General features: G+C 38.1%; 1 protein-coding gene across 1 annotated transcript; it reads left to right on the forward strand.

The window, feature by feature from the left end:
- Positions 1-2,633: 2,633 nt before the first annotated feature.
- Positions 2,634-22,950, forward strand: SPI1 (Spi-1 proto-oncogene). Its single transcript, XM_002199963.7, has 5 exons — positions 2,634-2,994; positions 9,424-9,517; positions 16,715-16,902; positions 20,665-20,812; positions 21,492-22,950. The coding sequence occupies exons 1-5, from the start codon at positions 2,950-2,952 to the stop codon at positions 21,806-21,808; spliced, it is 792 nt and encodes a 263-aa protein (XP_002199999.1). The 5' UTR covers positions 2,634-2,949; the 3' UTR covers positions 21,809-22,950.
- Positions 22,951-23,774: the final 824 nt, after the last annotated feature.

The following is a 23,774-nucleotide window of genomic DNA, read 5'->3' on the forward strand; positions in this document are numbered from 1 at the left end:
TCCTTGCTTAGAGGTGTTGTCTTTCTGTTACAAGAAAACTCAGAAGCAGAATCTGTGTAAACACCTGTTTCTGATTAAAGAGCTACAGAACGAGTGATGTTGTCTGTGGTTTTAGTAGGGGGGAAAATTACCTTCCAAGCACCAAACAAGGTTTGAGGTGAAGAGACCTCTCTGTGATGTGGCTGCTAGATGAAACCCTTTTGCTTTGGTAGTTTGTGGTTAGAAATGGCTTAAAGAAAAAATGGCTAGAGGTAGGGCAAGAAATGTTCAAAAAAACTGTGCACAGTGAGGTGATGCTTAGAGGGAAAAGATTCAGGTGAATGTTTAATGTTATCAGAAATAATCTTTCAAAACCTTAATCCTTCAACTCATCAGTTTTTTCTCTAGTTCTCAAATTCCATTATGGAGAAGGATCTTCATCCAAATTCAAAAGTATTTTTAAAGGTCAAAATGCACCCTGTGAGTAGCAGTTGACATCAGTTACTCTGGAAATCAGTTCGCTACTACACAACTGTTTTGTAATTTCATCTCTTTTCTTGATTTAAGTAATCTAATAAGGCAACTGCAAGGATCTGGGGCAAAAGTATCACCTCTAGTAGTCCTTGCTCTAGGGGTGAGAAGATTCTGTGCTTACAAACAGAGGATAAAATACCAGTTATATGCAATTGTGAGAAACTAGTCTGTGTTGAACTTTAGCAAGGTTGTTACTAATGATGTTGCTATACAATTGTGATAAACAAGTGTTTTATTTCACTTTGAACATTTCCATTTATGGAGATATCCTCTTTCCTAGGAAGATTATTCAATTGCTGGACTTCCTGCTCGTCCTGAAAACTTATGTCATACAATTTTGTTTTAATTCAGCATATAGAGAATCAATTTAATTCTTTATATTGATTGCCTTGGTGCACTTACAATTACTATATGCTTGGACCCGGTCGATAATGTTGGCAATTCAGCATTCCCTGAGTGCAGTAAGGCTGGTGCAAAATATCTGTCCTTATTAGGTAATTTCCTGTGCTAAAAGTCAGTAAAGAAATGTCCTCCAGCCTATGGAATATAGTTTCATTCCACTTTAGTAGAAGCCTCTCTGTATAAAACACATGTTTAATATTTGCAGAAGCTGCTTAAGCTATCTTTCAATGTGCAGTGAATCAGATAGCATATCTTCCTTGCTCTGAATAGCCTTGTTAATAGACACAGGATTTCCACAATTGCTTTTATCACCTATTATTCAATTACCCACTGTAAGATTTGTGTGTTCACTCCCTTCTCTTCTGTTTGCACTAAATTTTATCATCAGGGTGTTATTTTGCTTCTCTCCTTTTCCCCCAGGTGGTTTGATCACTTCCAGGCTGGTATCCAGGGGGAGACTTGAGAACCGTTTCAGAAGCAGAAGTGATCTCTTAAGCAGCTTGCTTATTCCCAGGCTGAAGTCAAGAGTTCATGGTATGAATTAAGGAAGAATAAATGCTCATGTATCAACTAATGCTGATGAAATCCAGTTTGAGGCTTCAAGAGTTAATATCCCATCATGTTCTTGGTATTATCCCATTGCTAATATGGTTTGCTCATGGAGTTCCTGAGGGTGGGGAATGAGAGGAACTTGTGAGTGGCCTCTGGTTTTACCAGTGTACAAGGGAGGAAGTCTGGAGTGGCTGAAATTCCCCCTTGCACACAGATCCAGGTGAGTGGTAAGCAGGCTGCTTTCAAAAGCAGAACCTGTGGCACATGGGTATAGACTGAAGGGGAACAAACCAGACAAAGAAACTTCACTTTTCCAAGACATTAGTAACTAACTGCAAAGCAAGAAGGCATTTTGCAGAATGGGAGCTCTCTCCCCTTGTAGCCAGGCCCCATCCCCTACGTCCTGCCCCATGCCCCACTCACCTCTGACACTGCCAGAACCTGCACATGAAGGGCATTTGTTCGGTGCAGCCAAATGCCAGCAGAACAGTGGGATAAATAGAGGGAAGAAAATCAAGCAAGGAGAACTAACACAAAATCTCTACAAGGTATTTCTGCACCTGACTCTTCGAGCAGGAGTCTATAGATCTTGTTCTCTATTCACTGCTAAAGGCACTCAGGATCTGAAGGACATGTAATACTTTCTCCTTTTCCCCACTCACTTTCTCCTTGTAGGAATTAGAAAAGAAAAGAGCTCACAAGAAACAAGTAAGAGGACAAAGTATCTTTCACTGAATTTATTCTCATGCAAAGCTGACGACAAAAGTCTCATGGGCATAACTTCAGTGTTTGTATAAACCTAAGACTGTGTATTTGAAACTGCATACTCTTTTTTTCCTACCTGCTAAGTATTGCCACATAAGTTTCAACACAGGACTACTATTGATGCAAGTCTATGCCACTGCCCTGGCCTCACAGAAGTTGTCAGGACTGTGTCTATGGTGTCTCATTAAAGCTGAGAGCAGCACCATGGTTCTGGTTCATGTGCAGTGGAAGCACACAGCCTTCCCCCAGCGCTGCAGCGCACGCTCATGGCAGGCCCTGGGCTGCTGATTATACAGCAGAGCACCTGTCCATGGCTGGGGCAGACTTCCTGCTGCAGCGCCACAGCTCCCTGAAATGAGATTTATGCAAACTGGCTCAAGTGTGATGTCACAGCGCAGATAGACCCAAGGCCTATCTGCCTTCTACAGACATTTGATAAAATCAGGAACTTCGCATACAACTCGGGAAGAAGTTCACCTCAGAACCTATTAGGGCAAACTATGAAAACTTGTTAGGGTCCTCCTGTCCTGAGATCCACCACTGCTAAGGGACTTCACAGAGTCCAAGGATCTCACTTTTTTCTTTTTTTTTTTTTTCTTTTTTTTTTTCTTTATTTTTCCTTTTTTCCTCCCATTTTTTAAATATGATTTTTTGCAAGTCAGTTACTCTGGATGTTTGAAAACTGAATTAAGAAAAATTCACTCAGAAGTTGGCTGAATGTTGCAAGCTTGCAAGATGGAAGGATTTCCCCTTATTCCCCCTGTGAGTATATGGATTTATTTGTAATATGGATCACTGGGTTCAGTAGTAAAAGGCAAAGTAAACCAGGTTTTTTTATTTGAGAATATCTCTGGTTTGGTCTGTATTTGTAATGTCAGGAAGTTTGGCTTAGGTCAATATATAAAACTAGTGACAACACTGCAATGAAAGGGAAATTAACATTTCCTCCCCAAACTTGTATCTGATTTTGATCTCCATTTGTTTTCACAGATTAAATGTATGGTATTTTTGTACATGGCATTTATAGCAAGTCAGTAAATCTCTTTTCTTCAGTGCCACCTACGTGATATAAAAGCCGTCTTTCTTCAGATTGTAATTCTTAATCATCTGAAGTCTCTGACATAGTTTATGTATTTAACTGTCTACTAATCTGTGAGAGAAGAGTTGTTGAATGTTGATTTACATATTGCAGATTTTAGGACTCTGTGTTCTTTTCAATAATGGCACTTTAGTTTTTAACTTAATATTTTCTTAAATTCTCTTGAATTCACTGACTGTGAAAAAGCAATTGGCGTATGGGGAAAAAACCCATGGTCCTTATTTGAGTCTTTCAATGTTTTCTCTAAGATATACATTTTTCTGTGTGCTTATGGGGCAGGTCTATTCTTTCCTTAACTCTGAAGCATTGTCGCACTGCTGTAATTTATCATACGATGAGTTAAAAAATTATTATTTATGAAAAAAATAATGTCATTAACCTGGTGTTCACAAACCAGCCTTAATGGGAAATCTCTAAACAGAATGGGTACAAGAGGCCTTAATTAGATTTCATTAAGTTTGTAGAAGCTGAAGAGGTGCCAGATAAGGTGGTTCACTTGGCTTTTTATGTGGTAGATGGCTTACAGTAGTTGCTATACATGTGTCAGAGAAGAAAAGAGACAATGCAGATCCAGGGGGTTTTTAGCAAAAACTTATACCAAGTTCTGGTTTTGTCTTGTCCCATTTAATGAAGACAAAAGTAATTTCTTATCTTCCATTCAGAAAGGTTGCCCTTTGAATTCCTATCATGTTCAGAATTCATGATGACTGACTGAAAGTATTTATCTTATTTTTGGGGGAGACCCTTTATTTTCTCAGTTTATCATCAGTGCCCCTGAAATCACCTATCTACTCAAAGCGTGAGGAGACTCTACAAATAATTTTTCTTTTTCTTAAATACACAGAATTTCCCAATGGGTCTGGTGCAAGTGCAAGAGAATAGAAATCTGAATAGAAACTAACTAAAAAAAACCCCCATATATAGAGATTTCTCAGTATGTTACTTGTTTGGCTTTAAAAAAATAAATGAAAAAGAAACACAAACCTTGTAGTCCTTAGCTAACCCAGAGAACTACATCTCCATTCAAAAAAAACCAAAACAATTGTTAATCTTCTGTCCATTCATTAACTCATAGCCAAGTTTTCTGTCTTTTTTTTTTCCCAGAGTTGAATTCCAACATATGTTGAATAAATTGAGTGAAAATCTAACACAGTTTGGCCCATATTCTAATTTGTGTTGCAGTTAATATTCTGTCTGGGCTGTGTTCAGATGAGCGATACAACTGGCAGTGAAAAACCAATAGCATCTTCATTAAGCACTTGACAGGGCAACTTGATTTTTTTGTTTTGTGATTAAACTGTCAAAAATTGAGTATTGTTGTTTGTTTTTTCAAAACTGCTTTAAGTGCACTTTGAGCACTGCAGCTACACTCCTGCATGTCTGTGTCTCCTGGGACTTTTTCAGTGGGGAGACACAAGCCTGTTTCTAGGCAGGGGTTGCAGCAACACTTCCCTCCTCCACCCCTCCCCGTTCAGTTGAGGGTGGGTCAGTAACTGCTTTTTCTTGCCTGAGCTAGGAAATTCTTATCCTTCAGATGGAAAACACTGTTTAAATTGTTTGGGAGTAGTGCATCTTCCTCTGAAGATTAGAAATTTTGTGGGGAAAAATTCTGCAAACTGGGTCTGTGTCTTCCAGTGCATGGTAGAATTCAGTTGTGTTATGGGTCAAAACATTATTAAGTCAAACACCTTTGCCCGAAGAGGGTTCCAGTTTTATATGAATCCTTAAGTAGCCACCTGTAGAAATCATAGCTTTGAATTAAGTATTTTTGCATGAGAGCAAAAATGCCCCACAGAAGTACTCTGTTCCACATAACTGCACTGCCAACATGGTCCAGTGAGGATGGCCCAATGAGTAATCATGCTAATGTTTTTACTCATCTTTTCTAAAATAGTTATACTGTAATTTTTTTCCAAGGAAATAAAGTTAATTTTGGCCCTAAAGCTTGTATTGGCAGCATATCACTGGAAATTGTCTGAAGTATTTTTGAATCACATGCCAGTGAATAGTTATATCAAGATAACAAAAAGATCAGCATTTAGTGATTTTACTATTTCCTGGAATCTTCTGACAAAGTCATGGGGAATAACAAGATTTTCAGACTGCTATTCAGTTGAATCCAATGTGTCTCTCTTAACCAATGCCAACTGAGCTTTCTCTGACTGGTTTTGTGGCTTTTCCCTTGAGTTTCAGGGCAAAGATGGAAGACTGAGGCCACTCCTCATTTATCAAGTCTGTGACAGAAAGTATTGTTTGTTGACCTCTCACTTGAGGGTAGAATACTGTCTTAGATAGTGCACTGCACCTCATGGCATGCATGAAAGGAGATACCAACTTTAGACCACAGCTCTGGGATCCTAACAAAGCTTTCAGTCATTCTTTTACATGGAAACAACCGATAGAACAAATGGCCATTGACATCAGTTAAATATTAAACATAACCTATTCTTTGCTTTTTGTCAGGAGTGACAAAACAGTTCAGTGTCATGGAAGAGCTGTCAGTAAGATGATGAAATGGGTGTGGGTGGGGAGGTTCCAGAGAAGGACAGGGCAAGTGGGTAAAGATTGGCACAAGAGGCAACAGCAGTACATGGTGAAACCTCTTCTCTCTTCTTAGAGGAAGCATTTCTAAAGAAACTTTTCTAAAAAAAAAAAAAAACATAAAGCAACAAACCACCCCCCAAAAATACAGAAAGCAATTAAAAACATGTTATTGAAAATAGCCTCTCTGATAAATAGAGGGAAATATCCCACTTTCCCATAGGATAATCAGAGAGAATACATGCTGTTCTATGTCCTTTGAACCACCATCTGATTACATTTATGATAAGTAGACTTTTAAATATTTAATATACATCTTGCCATGTTGGTTAACGGGCCCTTGAAGATCAGACACCAAGATAGAAAGCGGTGGCTTTACAAGTCCTTTGTGGGGATGGGTCCAGAGGCATGAGATAACAAGGATCACTGGACAGGAAACAAATCCAAGGACAAAGATTCCAAGAATCCATACCAAAAAAATTTTTAGCCCTAGACTTTCAAACCAGAGTTTATAGAACCCCAATGCCCTATGTAAAATAATTTTTAGATGTTGAGTATTTGCAAGTCACTCTGCAGTCAGTCAGATCTGTAAATCTTAAGGAATCATTGTTTTCAGAGTCTATTTAACACACCTCCCTTTAGCTCTGGTCATTGAATATACATCTGAACTGTAAAAGTAACTTTTGACGTGTAAAATACTTAATTCCCAGCTGTCTGACTGTAAGACACTATTGTCTGTTAATGTATATTTGTCTGAAGTGAGGGAGTTTGGAAACTGAGAGAAGACAACAAGGAAAAGCACAATTAGGAAAAGCCAAATGTTCTTTTCCATGGCTAAAATACATATTGATGGCTAAAATACATATTGTTTATCTACTTTTGGACTGATGCTTGGCCTTCCTGCCAAGCTATACTTCTGTAAAGATATGAGTGATATCTTGTTGTATCAGTGGAAATTTTAGCAAATTAAGCCTTGATTGACAGGATACTGATTTATTTCTAAATTAGTTTAATTTTGGCTAAATAGTTATCAGTGTTTAAAACTTCAATGCATTTAGATATTAACTTCTTAATAATTACTATCAGTTTCTAGTATTTTAGTTGAGAAGAAACAGATATTTTTATTTCAAACAATGTACATTTATATGACTTTTTAACCTGTTTTTCCCAACTAGTATGATATGCATTTTCCATTTAGAGGTTGACATTTCCCCTTTCACAGAACATGAATGCTTTCCTTTGAATTGTAGTAATTTGTATTATTAATTATAAATTTAGTTTTTAATTTATAATATAAATTATAATAATTTAAAATTCTGAATATGAAGGCATAAGTTTATATATTTAACAAGAAGCATATATTTAGGGAAAGGAAATTAACTAATGTGGGATGAACTAATTTGCAAAAACAATGAAAAGGAGAAATTCCATTTGGAACGTTATCCTGAAGAAAGCAAAATACAGTCTCATTACTTTTTCTTGTCAGAGATCAGAGTACACCAATGGTGGAAGGAATGAAGATGAGTAAATACATATAACCACAGAGAGAACACCAAGAAAATACATAGAGAAAAAGCAGAAACATTGAGGAAATGCATGCTGTACTGACTTTTTGACCACCCCCCTGAAATCTGGAAAACAGGTTATACTTCCCATTGTATCTCCTTGTGAATAAAGGTCTGTAATCACACAGATTTGGAAAGGGAGACTGTAGCTACAGTATAGCTCTGGAGACCAAAGAAGAGTCCTGTCACTGGTATTCCTGCTGTGGGTGCAATTAAATGATGACGTGTCCCTTTTCCTTAGTTTTTCCCTTAGAAAGCCTTTTTTGTGGGTTATCATCTTCTCAAGATTTCCCCAAAGCAATTTCCCACCACCACCGATTATATTTGGAGCTTGTAGCCAGGTGATGGATTTTTCTTCTGAGGCTTTAAATATTCCATGGATCTGACTCCCAGTTAGTGTGTGTGATGAAAGTCATGAAGTTTTAGACAATCTTACCAGTGCCTTTTAATGATACACTGATAGAACACATGGCTGCTGCTAAGGATTTATCAAGTTCCAAAGTAATTTCTGAAAGTGTTTTGTTGGGTTTTTTGGTATGTGTTCTAACATCTTAATCCTCAGAAAGGGACAATCTTTAAATCCCCAAATTCCAGCAGAATGAACTGATGGAGTTAACCAGAAGAATAAAAGAAAACAGGAAAAAAAAAAAAAGTCCTTTCCTTTTGCTAGCTGTTTATCTACCACCTCCATCTGGATTTTAGTGGCAGCTGCTACATTAGGTTCCATTTCTCAAGCAGTCTAGAGGAGTAAGAAAAAAAGAAGCTGTCCTGTATTTGTCATGCTGTTACCACAGCATAATCTTTAAAAATGCAGGTGTTCCAAAAATGTGACAGGTTCATGGAAGGAAAGGATTTGGGACATACAGATAGGCATATGAAATATAAACACAAGAAATACACTCATCATGTAGTTGTCATCTTATTTAAATATTTATCCTTCAAAGTTTGTTATGATGGAGTCATTAATAGAATTAAAATGTTTCTATGAACACCTAGAAATGCTAGAAGTAGATTCCTCTCCAAAAAAAGGCAAGAAGGTGGTGGAGTTCTCCTTTGCTGTTGACAGTGCAAGAATTTGTTTGGTTTGGAAGGACTGAGGTTTAACAAAACCCCATGACAGACACTGTCTTTCCCTAACTCTTCATTCTGGAAATAAATAAGAAGGAACATTAAATGAAGTAAGAAAATTGTGAACAACTAATAATGAACAACCTATATTGTGACAACATAAGATCTTACTCAGTGTTCAAATTGGAATACTAGGTCTAAGGAGTAAGAGAAGTGGGAAAGTTACCCTGTGTCACCTTTTAAAGAAGATAGAGAGGATTTCAATTCTACAGCCAAGCATGCTACTCACATTTGGACTTCTTAAGTCTTCACTGTGTGTATCTAAAAGCCCTGTGCAGTTGATTTGAACCAGTAAATATTTAGAGGTCACCTTGGACAGTAACTGAGAAAGAAAATGCGTTTACACCCTCTGATATAGTCAGTGTCACTACCCTCCAACTGCCACCATTTAGTCAGACCTAGTAGAAACAATATGTTTAGGCAAGACAAGTTTCTGCTTTCTTTTTTGTGTGCAGGAATAACAATAGTCATCATTATCATAATCATCGTCATCATCAATAAAAGAAAATGTCTGTTACTGCCAAAGAAAATATTTCATCTTTACTTACATATCTACAACAGCTCTAAAGCAGTATTCTCAGAAGGCTGGAGTGTGGGATACAAGGGATTTCTGTATTACAACTGGACAAGTTCTGCTACACAGGCTGGGTCTCTTTTCTACTGGGATTACTCTTTTCTTCCCCAAAACCAGTGTTTGGCATCACACATTTCTGCTGATTCAGTAATAACTTGAAGTCTCCCTTTTCTTTTCCTAAGCAATATAAAATGGGTTGGCATTGGCCCTTCACTAACTATATGAATAATTTGGAAACTATTTGTGTAAACTTACTGTTCTAAAAATCCCTCTTCTTTTTACAGCCCTCTGATGATATGGTACCCTATGATTCAGATCTCTACCGGCAGCCCCATGACTATTACCAGTATCTCAACAGTGATGGAGAGAGTCATGGTGGTAAGTCAAAAAATATCTCCTTGGAGCATAAAGCCTCATGGGTTACCACAGGAAATGGATTCCGGACACACAAGAAAATAACACATTTATTGCTGTGATCTATAATGTATAGAAACACATTTTCAAATCAGGAACAAAAATTATTTTATTAATAATATAATATTATTATATTATTTGTTCCAACCCAGCAACTGCAACATGGTTTCTCTGAAAGAGCATTTTTAAAAGCACTCTATGATGCAAGGAGTTCCCAGGAAAGTGGGATCTCATGGTCTCATGATCTCTATGCTTCATTATCTTTATTGTGTTTTTATTTTCCTCTGCAGATCAAAAGCATTCAGCTTGCTTCTCAGCCTTTTAACAACATGGATTTGCAACACTGTATTCCTCTTCTTGTGTTCCTGTGTCCAAGTCTCATTTCACTTAGGTCCTAGATAATTTATTTGTGCTTAGGTTTCTTTGGTATTTAGCCTTTTTCAACTCCATATGTTTTCTCTTTCTTTTGATCTCTATTGCATGCTGCCACACCTAACTTTAACTTTCACTCTTCCTCCAGTACACCCAAGTACTTCCTGTCTCTAAATCTATGTAAAACTTCCTTGTAGTTGTTTGTACATAAACATAACTCAATGTAAAAATGCTGTATGATTATTCATTACTTCAGGTTATGTATGTGATTTCAAAGCTTTGTTGTCTATATTTCAATGTTGTCTGGGCACTGGACTCTAAACCAATGCAGAGGCGAGAGTCTTGCTTTGTGAATTTCATGTCCTGTGCAATACAATGGTCCAGCAACAGCACCCTGGAAATACCAGAGTCAATATTGACTCAGGAAGGAAAAGCACCGTTCTACTCTATTACTGGTGGCAGTCCCTGCAGGTCCTGGAGTTTCCCTGAAAGAATCCCACTGAAATAGCAATTAGACCCATTGCTGTTATAATTTAAGACATGAACTAATCATAGCAGGGCACTGTTTCGTGGCAACAAAAGAGCAGTGAGTTACTGAGTAAGATTGCTCTAAGCATTTTGCAGAAAGAGATTCCTACCTAAATTTGTTCTCTACACTTCATCCAGGAAACACCTATGATATTCTTAACACCTGAAGACAAAGAATTAATTCAGTTTTTATAAGTTATCTCATGACATCTGTCAAGTCTCATTAATCAAACACATCAAATTCCACATGGAAATTCAGGGTTTTTACATTATTCTCCATACCTGTTTGCACACTCATAAAACAGGATAACATTCATTATCTCAAAAGGCAATTGTGACAATTATACAATAAACATAAAAGATGCCATGAAGGAAAAAGCACTGGGAAATAAGTTTTCTGTCATTAAGTCTAGGCTACCTGAAGCAAAAACTTCCCTTTATCTTTCATAATTTAATTACCCCGTCTGATTTACCGCCCATTTTTCTACTGAAAGTCTGCTTCTAGGCTACATTTCTCAGATCACTAGCATCGTTTAACTATTTGTCTGTTCCTAAAGTTGTGCTGCACTTGTCCTAAAGACCCCAAAACCATATTTTTAACTCCTATAGTAAGTACTTATGGAAGAGGCAGTCTAAACCCAGCCTGCACATTTCAATCTAAATTTTATTTATGAAAGCACCTGTAATATAGTTGGTTGTGTACAAATATCACAGGGCATATATAAATATGCCTGTGCTATATAAATATGCCCTGTGCTGCCCTGAATTGCTCACAGTCCAAAAGAGCAATGAACAACCAAAAAATACAGATGGATACTAAAACCCACAAATTATTGTAGTTACCTTCTTTCTGATAAACATTGACAATCCCAGCTTTGAGTTTCATTTTGTTTACATGACAGAAATATAGAGTCTTGAGAAGAGCCATGCAGAAGGGCAGGAAAAGGATGCCACAAAGTGCATTTAGGAATATGTACTAAGTGTTCAGAACAAAGTTAATAAAGGCGCAATGATTGAAAAATTGAGGGGAAAGGAATAAAAAGGTGCTGCAGTGACAGCAGTAAAAGAGACAGAAACCTGATTAGACAGGAGAATAAAAAGAAGAAATAAGAACAGAATTGTGAGAGAGAAGTTCTGCTTGGGGTACAGTGAGATTACTGACAATACATAAAAATAATTTTGCAGGTTTACTCAGTACCACTATGCACCTCAATACTACTAGTTAATGCCAATAGGCAGAATAATACTTCTGATTTTGCTGACAAAGGATTGTTAAAGAAATAGGAAAATTTCCTGAGGTGTCAGACTACCTCTCTCTCACCAGTAGAAAATTAATTTTGTGAAAGGGAGATGGCAATGTCATAGACTGTATATTTGTGCTGCATGCATTACTGTCCCTTTTCCCTTAATATAGACCTGAAGGAAACCCTTATTCCATATTTAAACAAATAGGTAGTAAAGTCCACAAAAAATCTGTAGATCTGTGCCACTAGTAAGTACTATTTAGGAAATAATTTCCAATAAGTGAACACTGAAATTAACAAGCAAAACCACAGCATGATATGTTCATCACCACAAGCATTGTGTGAGATTATTTTCTGTACTGCAGTGTAACTCTGTTTTAAATACTGTAATAAACACAGAGACACAGTCATGCTGGACAGAAGCTCCTTTGAGTGACTATGTATTAGTCCATCACCCTACCCTGAGCTTGTAAGTCTATAAGTGTAACAGCATATTTTGTAACACTAATGCAATCTTAGTAATTACAAAATTTCACTGCAGCTTTGTCTTTATGTTATTACCAAACATTGTAGGTTTAGTAAAAATTGCTTTTTGTATGAAGCTGAGTGCTGACACTTGTTCACTTCATTGCTAGCCTCATGGAACTTACTAGATTTCATTATCTGGGCTTTTATTTTTGTCTCACATCCTGAAGTAACATGACCATTTAGGAATCTCAGCTTTGATTTTATTAGCCCACATAGAAGTGGAGGAATGTCCAAACATGTGAACCTTAGTCTTAAATGCTATAGGAAAAAGAGAAAGAATTCCAAATTTCATTTAAAAATCCCCTCTATTCAAAGCTATCCTCATGATTTGATGGGGCTTGACCCATAGGCCGTTTGGTATAATTAAAGTCACGAAGCTTGTGAAGTGAGAGCTAATGAGATTCTGTTGTTTTAGATAAGATTGATGCTCTGCCCAGGACCAAAGCACTCTTCTCAAAGGTTATTCTGTAGAGACAGATCAAGACACTGAGTTTCCTGTGTCCTTCAATATTTTTCTCATTTCCTCTATGAGTTTTTCCCTTCACTTGCTTTTTCAGATGTGCAAAACACAGTGGGATCTTGTAAGCTATGCAGTGTGGAGCGGTGAAAGAAGCCCTCTCCTAGTTCAGCATGTGTTGGAAGATCAGGCCAGCCCAGCCCAGAGCACCCAGGGGCGCTGGCAGCAGCTGTGGCTGGGCAGAGCCGGTGCTGACAGAGCGCTCACGCTTCCGCCTCCACAGCTGCCACAGGAATTCTGCACGCTGGGCACTGCCTTGTGCAGACTTAGCCCGTTGCTCCACATTTATTACAAATTTGTTACCTTCCTTGAGCCTGTTTCATATTCTGACCGCTGGTTCTACCATTAGTCATCTATTAAAAGGAGCAAAGCAATTTGCAGCGATGAGAAGGTGCATGAAAAAGTTCAGTCGGGTTTTCTCACTTGTGGAGTGAGGAGCTACCTCCATGGTGAATATTAACACCATGCTTTTAGGTCACCTATTGCTTCCCAACAGGTTAACATCCTCTCTGTCATGGGAGGGAGTTCAGAATTCATTATTGTCCTTCCTCTAACCTTTCACTACATACAAGACCAAAACAAACATGATCTCCATGTCTCTGTAAGAGAGAATTTTTTTCACATCCTCTTTCACTTCACATGAAATTTCTCATAATGACTCCGTTGTGTAGGTATAGCTTGGCTTTTAATGACATTTTCCTTTACCCAAAGAACAGGCACTTTCCATATCTAGAATTTTTATCTCCCTTTTTCTTCCTTCCAACTTCATGTTTTAGAGAAAAGAACAAAATTGGTATATGTAACTGACATAACACTAACGAAGAACATAGAAGTAAAGAGTTTCTGGTAACTCAAATATCTGGAAATATTTAAAGTTTACTCATTTTATTTACATATGCAATAACTTAGCCAGGATGGTTAACTGCAGAAGGACTTTTGGAGACAGACTTGTAATTTCTCTTCTAATGTTACTAAATCAATACTGTTTTTCCAAAGCATTACTGGGAAATTATAGATATTTTGGAAAGAATAAAGATTTTGTTCCCTATCACAACTTGAATATTTGGACATAAGTTTGTGTTTAAGAAATTTCTGATATAGACGTTTTGGCAGTGTAATACTATTATGTCATTACTTTAAATCCTATATGCTGTGTTAATAATAATATTTTATTTATTTTTACAGCAGCATCTAATTCCATCAAAAAGGAATTAGGAAATTAATATGATAATTACTAATTAGTTATTAGCATGGTGTCCCATGGGTTAATTAATCTGCCAAGAGAAAAGTGAAACAGTTCTGGAGCAACAGTAACCTTGTCATAGGCTCCAAAAAACTAAGAGGTATCTTGAAGTATAAAAACCTTACGGCTGATAAAAAAAATCTTAAAATAATCAAAAGTAGACCACCTAGAGGGTGCACAGATACTCATGGCTATGCAGGTTGGAAATGTTCTTAGTTCTCTCTTGGCCACCATATTTGCTGCTAGTAAGACATTCCACAGCTGAAGACCTGCCACCGACAGCCTCAGAGACCTTTTCCTGGGCTTTGTCATTCTCCCAGTTATGCACTGATCTCATTTGGTGTTGTGAGTTATGAGTGACAAGGGAACTTTGGGAATATACATTGCCCTCTGACAGAGCACTTTGCACACAGCAAGCAGAGCCAGATCACTCTAAGGAACAAGGGTTCAAATTATTCCTGGGATGTATTCTCAACAAGTTAATTTGCAGAGCTGCCCATGGTATATGGGACCTCAGTGGTTGGCTCTACTTAGAGAAATCTGCACTAATTTAACTCAGAGAAAACATGAATTAGTGTGGCTCAGTCTTCCAACTAAATGGACAAGTTTCACACTGAAAGTGCTCAAAGCTTCCTACCAGGACACAGCCTTAGGTAAATTATGGATTTCAACTCACACACTCTGCTGTTTCCTGGGTTGAAGTAGAAGGGGATAGAAAAGCACCTGGGTCCTTCACAGCCATAAACCCTACTTTTTTACACTAGAAACTGAATTTTTTTGTCTTGAACTGCAACATGAAGAAGTGCTACTGTGTACTGTAGTTATCTTAGGGCTGTAAAATCCATACATAGCCCATAGAAAGAGCCACAGAACAAAGTGAATAAATTACAAATGCAGCAGCTCCCTGGATGCATTTATAAGTACATTTCCACCCCTTTCACATGCAGTGGTGGGGTTTATTCATGAATCAGAAAAGCAGAAAGGGCCAAAAAGTAAGTGCTGGTGTAATAAATGATCTCATAGAGCCTCCAAATAAATTTCTACAGGCCTGAGTACAAAAGCAGCTGAAAGTGCTTTCAGCTTCTCAGGTACGAGTGTGCTTGGTATAAACATATCACCGAGTTCACTCTAAAGGAAGCCACATCCAAAGACACTCCCCTGGATTTCAAATCCTCAATGTGATTACACTTAACTGTTTGAAACACAAATGGGGAAGGATGAAGAGATAGGAGATAAGAAAAAAGAACTAAGTTGATATTTAAGAAAAATATTCACAGCACATTAATATCCAGATGTCACGCACAATGACATATATTGCAGAATGAGACAATTGTTCCTTTATAAATTCAACTACATTTAGAGGAACATGATAAATTCTGTTCATTGTGTTATTGGAAGGAGGTCAACAGCTGGGAGGGAGCTTGGAGAAGTGTACAAGTGTGAATAGGGGGCTGAATATACTGATTTACATGGAAAGACTCAGAGTCAATGCTAGCTTAAGGGATAATTAGAAGTAGATTGTAAGAGTACATGACAGCAATGTGAAAACATATTACATTTTAAAAAATTTATTTAGAATTTAAAAAAAATAATTTAATAAGAGAAGAGAATGTGGACTAGTAAGATATAAATTAGAACTGTTACACAGAATACCATAATGAAATTTCAGCCATGCATACAGTGATAGACAAAAAGATGAACCCTGGAAGATTAGTTCCAAGCTCAGTCAGAGCAGAGGCTGTAGTGTTGACACTGATTTTAAAAACGGGTAGCACAGAAATCTTTGCAAAATTATGTATGCAGCTGTTGTATATGTGAAATAGAATTACCAATACTTCACGTTTCTTGTAGGAAATTTTAAATTTTGAGCAGCAAATACAACATTCTAAAAAGTAGAAGGCTTTTGTTGAACTAAAAAAGCCAGAAATCTAAAACTGAGAATGACATGGAATTTAATTTCAAAGATAAATGAATCAGGAAACATTATAGTGGTTAGTTAAGTACTTCTTTATATTTTTGGGAAAAAAATCCAAATTATCACAGAAATTTCAAATGTACTAAAGAGATTAAAAAGGTAGAGAAAGAGTCTGCATTAGAATTCAGCCTTCCTGTATGCAGTGTACACCAGATTTCCACACGTGTTTATTCTTTTATTCTCTAGTATTGGTACTTTAAAATGTGTGATATAGCAAAACAGCAGGAAATATCTAGAAAAGTGCCTTTCCTGCAGCATTCCTGAAATTTTGTTAGCACAGTAAAATAAAGACTAAAGATAGCTGCAGAATAATCTTTACATTTTTTTCCACCTCCTCATTTCCATGCCATGAGGAAGAGTGTAATAATAATATGACAGTATATAAAACAGTAGAATTTGTCATCTCAATAATGACAATGTTTTCAAACTTGTTATGGTCTCTTCTTGAGAAAGGTGCCAGCGCTAACATCTTCTGCATCTTGTGTTAAATTGTCATTGAAATTCGTCTCACTGTCTGAGAGTATTTTCCTACTTAAAGTGGCCTAAGTGATACTTCCCAAAGACAGGAATTTATGAGATTAGGAAAAGAAACCTTACAGGGATCTGTAGAGATTGTCAGCAGACAAACAGGTCAACAGGAGTGGTTTGGAGAGGGCAGAAAGGGCCGTGACAGGAGTAAGAATCAATGAAATCCAGGTAAAAGCCATACTTTTTCATCTTGCAATGATGGGCAATCTATTTTTACTTTCTTTAGATCATTATTGGGAATATCATCCACACCACATGCACAGTGAATTTGAGACCTTTGGAGACAACCATTTCACAGAGCTGCAGAGTGTGCAGCCTCCCCAGCTGCAGCAGCTCTACAGGCACATGGAGATTGAGCAAATGCACGTCTTGGATTCTGCAATCCCAACCACACACATCGGACTCAACCATCAGGTATGGTTACCAGCCCTGCTCAGAACTTCAGAGAATAATTAATGGTAAAGAAAATAATACATTGGGAAATGCATACTATTATGTGAAAGAGATTTTTTAAAAGAGTTAGGTTCTTAGGGCATGTAAAGCTCTTCACTCTAAAGACAAATGTATTTTAAACTTTCTTTTTACCTGGATAATGAGAAATCATGCTCCCCACACTGTCTAAAAAGAGAACTGCATTTTGTGGAGGTGTTTGGAATTTCAATTTTTGTTTCTTTTGGAATGAAAATCGACTGGTTTGCAATTCTGCAGATGAACTAGAGCTGAGAAACTTTGTATCATCATAGCATGACTATTAAGAAGTAATTCTAAGCTTTGAAGTAGTTTTAAATATTTCCAAGGAACCCTGACAGTTTTATATTACCTATATGAGAAATCCTAACAAAGACACGTCACTGGAAATTCTACCACAGGCTGAGGAGACCCTACTTGTGCTTCTATCTGGGAGTAAATACGTCACAAGCCAAAGCACAGTGTCTTGACTTTGCTCAAGATTTTACTTTAGGCCAGGCAATTCCTTGTAAAAAAAAAAAAGATACTCCACTATGCAGTAGTCACCAAAGCACCAGTGAATTCTCACTGAAGCTGAAATTATAAGGTGTTCCATCATACTGCAAAGACACTAAGCACAGCAGATGTGGAAACCACTCTTGATCCTACAAGAATATGCCCAAAGTCATTACTGGGAGCAGTAAGAAAGCTGGAAGATCTTGTGCAAAAGAGAAGTACATGAAATGTCCTAAATACTAGGCAGAGTAGAACTGAAGATGAAGGAAAGAGTGTTTGCTGATTACAGTGCTGCATATTACAGTACACTTGCTGAAACTTTGTGAGAAAAACGGCATGCATGGGTTTATTATTTTGGGTTTTTCTGCTGAAAGCAAACTGAAATTGAATGTTAATACTGTATTAATCAAAAAGAAAGAAGAGGAAAAAATAGCATGAGTAAGTTAACGCTGACAACAGGAAACTGCAAGCCATCAAAAAATCAGGAATAGAATATAAGATGCAGATACAAACAAAGAATTAGGAACAGAAAGTTACAAATATAAAAAATGCATCATGGAACAGCAGTCTGTGGGAAGCTTCAAGTTGTTTCAGTTGCTCATTGCAACTGCTAATACCTAATGACCAACCATTACTTCTGGCCAAAAGCAAAGGATGAAAATGGGCCCCTTTAGAGATGTCTTTGGAAGCACAACTGAAAAACAAGAGAAGGCGCTTCTGCTTATCCACATTCGTTCTACTCAGCTATTTCATTTCAGGATCTTTCATTTCAGGATGAAAGGCAGGGAAGTAATTTTGTTACAACCTTTGATAAAGAGCACTGTGATCTCCCTGCCTCACGCCCTACCAAGCTGTGGATGTTAGTGTGTACAATTAACCACTACCCTTCTTTTCCTTACCAGCAAGGAATCTTTGGCTTTTTACTTTACTTAACTTTTATTCCTAGTATAGCTCATGCAAACAGTACTTGGCATACTATGAAGTTCAGCTTCTGGTGTGTCTCAGTCACAGTCCCAGGCAAATTAAAAAGCAGGAAGCAAGTTTTAACCCTCCTGAAATTTGCTAGTTTTAAACTAGCATGTTTGTCCTGCAATATCAGAGTTAGTGTTTGCAGTAAAGGAGGAACGTGCAAAGATATTTCTTTAATTTTCCATGGATATCACATTACTTTGTGAAATCAAATTTTAAGTTTAACCTGTTCATGAACAAGACTTCTTTAAAAAGTTTTGTTGGCCTGCCAAGAGGGGCCTCAAGAATATTAAAATAAGAAAAAAAATATTCATTCTGAAGGGAGAATGAAAGAGCAGGTTGGAAAGCCGTAAGAACTTTAGAAAGAGGAAAATCACACATGAGTGCCACAGACTCTGGGAAAACTCCAGAACATGGAAAGTAGCTAGTAGTTCCTTAAGTTTTCTCTCTCCAGAACTGTATTAGTAACCTGCCTCTTTATAGCACATGGGTCAGTCCTCTGTGACTGTCCCTAAACTGTGTGACACTGGTGCAGAGGAAGCATAAGCAAAGCATGCAGCAGTCAGGGGAAGTGGGGACAGCATGGGGAAAGTTCAGTCAACTCCCCAGGCTGGCCTCTGCAGCTACCTTTGCTTGTAAAACAGCATGTCCCTTCCCATTGTCCCACTCCAGCCCCAGAGAAGCGGTTCCTTGCTCCCATACAGCTTCCCAAAGCATTCCAGGTTTCCACAGCCCTTTTCTTGCAGGGGCCCCAGTCTCCATTCCCCTCCCCTGTAGGACACTGTCCCACCTTCTCATTCGCCTTCCCCCATGGCACAGTCTCTCCCTTCCTTCCTACCCCTGAGGCTGCAGCTTTCTTAACTGTAAAAAGCTGAAGGGGACTGTGGTGAGGGCTGAAGTTTCGCTCCCGGGGATCTGACAGGAAGCTTACACGCGCTCTTGCCCAATCCTGCCCTTCCTGCCAGATCGGCTGCAGCCAATCTGCCAACTCACTAACTGCCAGCTGCTGTGCCCCCAAACCAGCCCTTGGCACACGCCTTGTTGGGACATTTCAAGGTGGTGCAAAACTCACCCAAACAGCCCCACTAGGCCAAACCCAGCACGGGGTCAGAGGCTCATGAGCACCCACTGCCCACTTCAGCGTCTGAGGTCCCCCGGGGACGGCACCGGGCTCAGAACATCCTCTCCTGATGAAGGAGAAGAGCAGCACAAAAGGAGCTCACTTTCTAGGACTATCATCTGTCCCATTTAATGAAAGCTGCATAAGACATGCTGCTGGGTTTGGGGGATGTTAGTTGGGTTTTTTTAATGTAGGGATTGGGTTCTTATTCCCTGCCCTTCAGACTGACCTGTTTCACATTATTAAATAAGAAGATGCAATAATTTATGCCAACTGGTCATGTTTCCTAGCAAACCAGACCACAACTGAGAATTTACAGAGCTGAGGTATATTCTACACTGCTTCTGGCAAAAACCTCTATATAAGGGCAAGAAAAATTAACACAAAAAATGGCTTGCTAGCTTTGCAGACAAGAAATTCCCCTTTAATGGGGAATTTTCAGATTGCCATTTGGGAAAAGAGAATATGGGCTGATATGATATATCCTTATCTTAGTGTTAAGGCTACTCCTCTCCTCATGGGGGAAGTTTAAGAGAAAAAGCTGACGGACCAGTACAATCCTATCTCCAAATTTGGACACAGTCCCATAGGGTTTCAGTGGTGTCAGGAGGTACTGTGACTGAGAAAGGAAGAGGACAACAGACCCAAAGCCAGCCATGATAGGGCAGAACTGTTCATCTCTTTCGAATTCAGCTCCAGATGGCCTGTGTTAGGAAAAAGTTGTTCTGAAAAGTAGTTTCACTCTGGGGATAGACAACCAGGATCAGTAACTCATTAGGAAGAAAGCAAGCTTTGGGGAAATATGGGGAAGAGGGGCAGTGTTACTTAATAGGATATAAGATATGAGAAAGTTCTGACATTCACAATGTTACTCATTCTTCCCTCTGGTAAAGGGGCATCGTTGTCCATGTGTAAGTGTTGACTGTTATCTGAAAGTTTTCTTAATAGGATGACATTTATTATAAATGCCAAAAACTAAGTCACTCAGCATTAAACCAAACATTTTCCCATACTTCTTTCTTTCTCCTTTTCTTTGTGCCTCTCTTCATTACATTTCCTTTTTTTATCTTGTTGCCCTACTCTGTATCACTGCTTTCTCCCTCTACTATTCTCTTCTCCAAAAGGTGTCCTATTTGCCCCGGATGTACTTCTCTCCACCTCAGCCCAGCTCTGATGAGGAGGACATAGAGAGGCAGAGTCCCCCCTTGGAGGTTTCAGATGGGGAGAATGATGGTGTGGACCCTGGGCCTGGAATTATGCATGGAGAAACAGGTCAGTGCAAACAAAAGGGTTTTGTCAAGCTATGATCTGAGCAGGTGCTATATTACCATAAGGATAATGAATAAAACTGTAGAACTGCTGTGCTAGTATTTTATGCCACTGGCAAAGCTTTTCTTTCTCTAACTCATTGCACTCTTCCATCCTCTGAATCTCACAACCATAATTATCTCAAACCTCATTTCTTTATGTACTACCCTGCCTCCTTGATCTTTGTCCATTCAGGCTTCCTGAATGGAAATGGCTTTTGCCATTTCTACTCCAATTTCTATTAACAGCCAGGAAAACCAAGACAAGAAGGTTAAGGAAGAACCAATTAAAAAAAAAATTTAGCTCTCTTTGCTCAGTATCTGAGAGTCACATTCTGTATAACCTGCCAAAATTAGGTTTAAGTTAGTTTTGGATTAGCAATGTTTTTCAATTAGCTTCAAATTAGCAAATTAATTTCAGACTTCTAGCCATTTGAATTACTTAATTCTTGCTTTTTCTTCTTGGTATATCAACCTACATTTTGTCCTCACACTTTTACATTGTTTACTGTTATAAATGCTGCAAGCTGAAGAAGTTATGCATCTTCCAAGGTAGCTGAAATACTTAGATACTTTCTGCTGTTTTTCCAGGAACTACACATAAATACTAATGCTCCACTGGCTTTCTTCTTTGACTCACACAGGCAGCAAGAAAAAGATCCGTCTGTATCAGTTCCTTCTGGACCTTCTTCGCAGTGGGGACATGAAGGACAGCATTTGGTGGGTGGACAAAGAGAAAGGTACTTTCCAGTTCTCTTCCAAACACAAAGAAGCATTGGCACATCGCTGGGGCATCCAGAAAGGCAACCGCAAGAAAATGACCTACCAGAAGATGGCACGGGCTTTGAGAAACTATGGCAAGACAGGGGAAGTCAAGAAAGTTAAGAAGAAGCTGACCTACCAGTTTAGTGGAGAGGTGATGGGAAGGGGGGCCACTGATAGGAAGCATTATCCTCACTGAGGCCGTGGGACCCTAAGCAAGAAGAATAATGAGAGCTCCTGGCTGGATACCAGCAGAGGAGATGGACGCATCTTTCTCTTTGCTTCCTGTGCCCCCTTCTCTGCCTTTAAACAGCCTTTATCATCAGATGTTTCTGGTACGAATTCCCTTCTTCAGCATCTGAGAATCCTAATCATGACAGAATTCTTTGCTTCCATCCTCCAAGTTGGACAGAGTTGGGAAATTTAAACAATGTACAAATATATTGTTGTCAGGAAAGATTTTTTTTTCTAAATTTTTTTGGTTTGATTGTATTGTAACTAAAGAATACAGCCAATGATGTTTTGCCTCCAGAGGTGGTGCTGTGTCACCCACAGTGACACCGTGTTAGCTTCCAGCTTTTAAACTAGCATTAATACAGGCTCTGCCGCAGCTCTCAGAGCTAGAGAGAAGTTTGCAGATCTTGGAATGATACTCGTTCTTTTACATAGTAATAACATGTACATATTTAATAAGATTAGATATAATGAAGTATTGATGTTTGCATAATAAATGATTAGTTCACAAACAAATGTCACACATTCAGTTATGCAGCTCTTGTGCAGTGTCTGAACAAAAGGTGCACTGGGTTGTAGGGCCTTATCCATCTGTAGCTACTTTTTAATTTACCTGGAAACATCACCAATGGTGTCAAACTCAGTAACAAAGGTTAAGAGGTAAAATATGTTACTGGGAAACAGACTACAGTACTGAAGGAAACTTAAAAATACATATATGTACATATTTCTCACCATTTTTTCCTGTGCAAAAATCATGCCAGTTGAACATTTTCTGGTCATGTACACCAAGAATTGCATTTATATCCCCATCCCATTTAGAATGTATCAATTAACCATGTTCTTCTGTGGTTTTACTTATTTTCCTGCTCCTGTTCTTTTGTCTTCCTTTCCCCCACAGTGATACCTTGATTCTCACTTATGAATCTTTCTTGGAAATAAGTTGTGTTTAATCATGTTTCTGCAGAATTCCAGTACAAAAGAGTTTCAAGATTTTAACTGTGGATTTTAAGCCCTACTGTAAAAACAATTAATAGTAACTAATAACAACTGCACTGTATAGATAACACTCAAAATGCAAAATAAATGATAATTCAACACCTGAAACATCATGGTAAATTTACCCCATACATCTAAGCACAGAAATTAAATCTAAATTCAAGCAACAGTAAGAAAACTAGCATTTTAAGTTTTAACATTGTTTAACATATCTCAACTGTTTCAAGCACTCAAAGATCAGGACTTTCCCAAAATAGATGAAGTGAAATGAGGCAGATCAAGAATGAAGAGAAGGGGGTTTTTTAACTATATTGAAATGCAGTACAACATGCCAAATATCACTAAATAACCTGAAATTTTTCAGAGCTTGCTCCTCACTGAAATCAGAAATAGTTGAAAGTGATGAGCTTCTTACAGATCTGAGTTCTCAAAACTAAATCTAAACACAGTCAGTGTTATCTGCATGAACAATCTCACTATGGAAGTGAAAAGCCTGGTAACATCACAGCCTGCAGTGCCTTTTTGGAGCCAAACAAGAAAGAATATCCTGGTTAAAAAACATCCCAAAGTACTACTTCCCAATTCTTATTCCCAGTTCATGAACATGATAAATACATCACTCAGTGCCAAAAGTTAGCAGAGAGTTATCGTTCATGCTTCTAAAAATCTTGTAATCCAACTTTTAGTTATTATGCTTTGAGGATCATGTCAATTTGAGTATCGTTTTTCATTCACTTAGTGTTAGGGTAAGTCAAATTACAAAGACATTTTGTTTCTAAAATTGTACTCAAAGGATTTACTTCCTATAGGAAATACTGTAATACTAAATTAAACTCAGATAACTCCATCTGCATCCATATTGAAGTTTCAGGATGGAAGCTGTTGCTCTCAGAAGACTAGAACACTCAACACTGGCACAATTAAGGTTCCTT

The sequence above is a fragment of the Taeniopygia guttata genome, chromosome 5 (assembly GCF_048771995.1).
Source record: "Taeniopygia guttata chromosome 5, bTaeGut7.mat, whole genome shotgun sequence".
Classification (NCBI taxonomy): Eukaryota; Metazoa; Chordata; class Aves; order Passeriformes; family Estrildidae; genus Taeniopygia; species Taeniopygia guttata.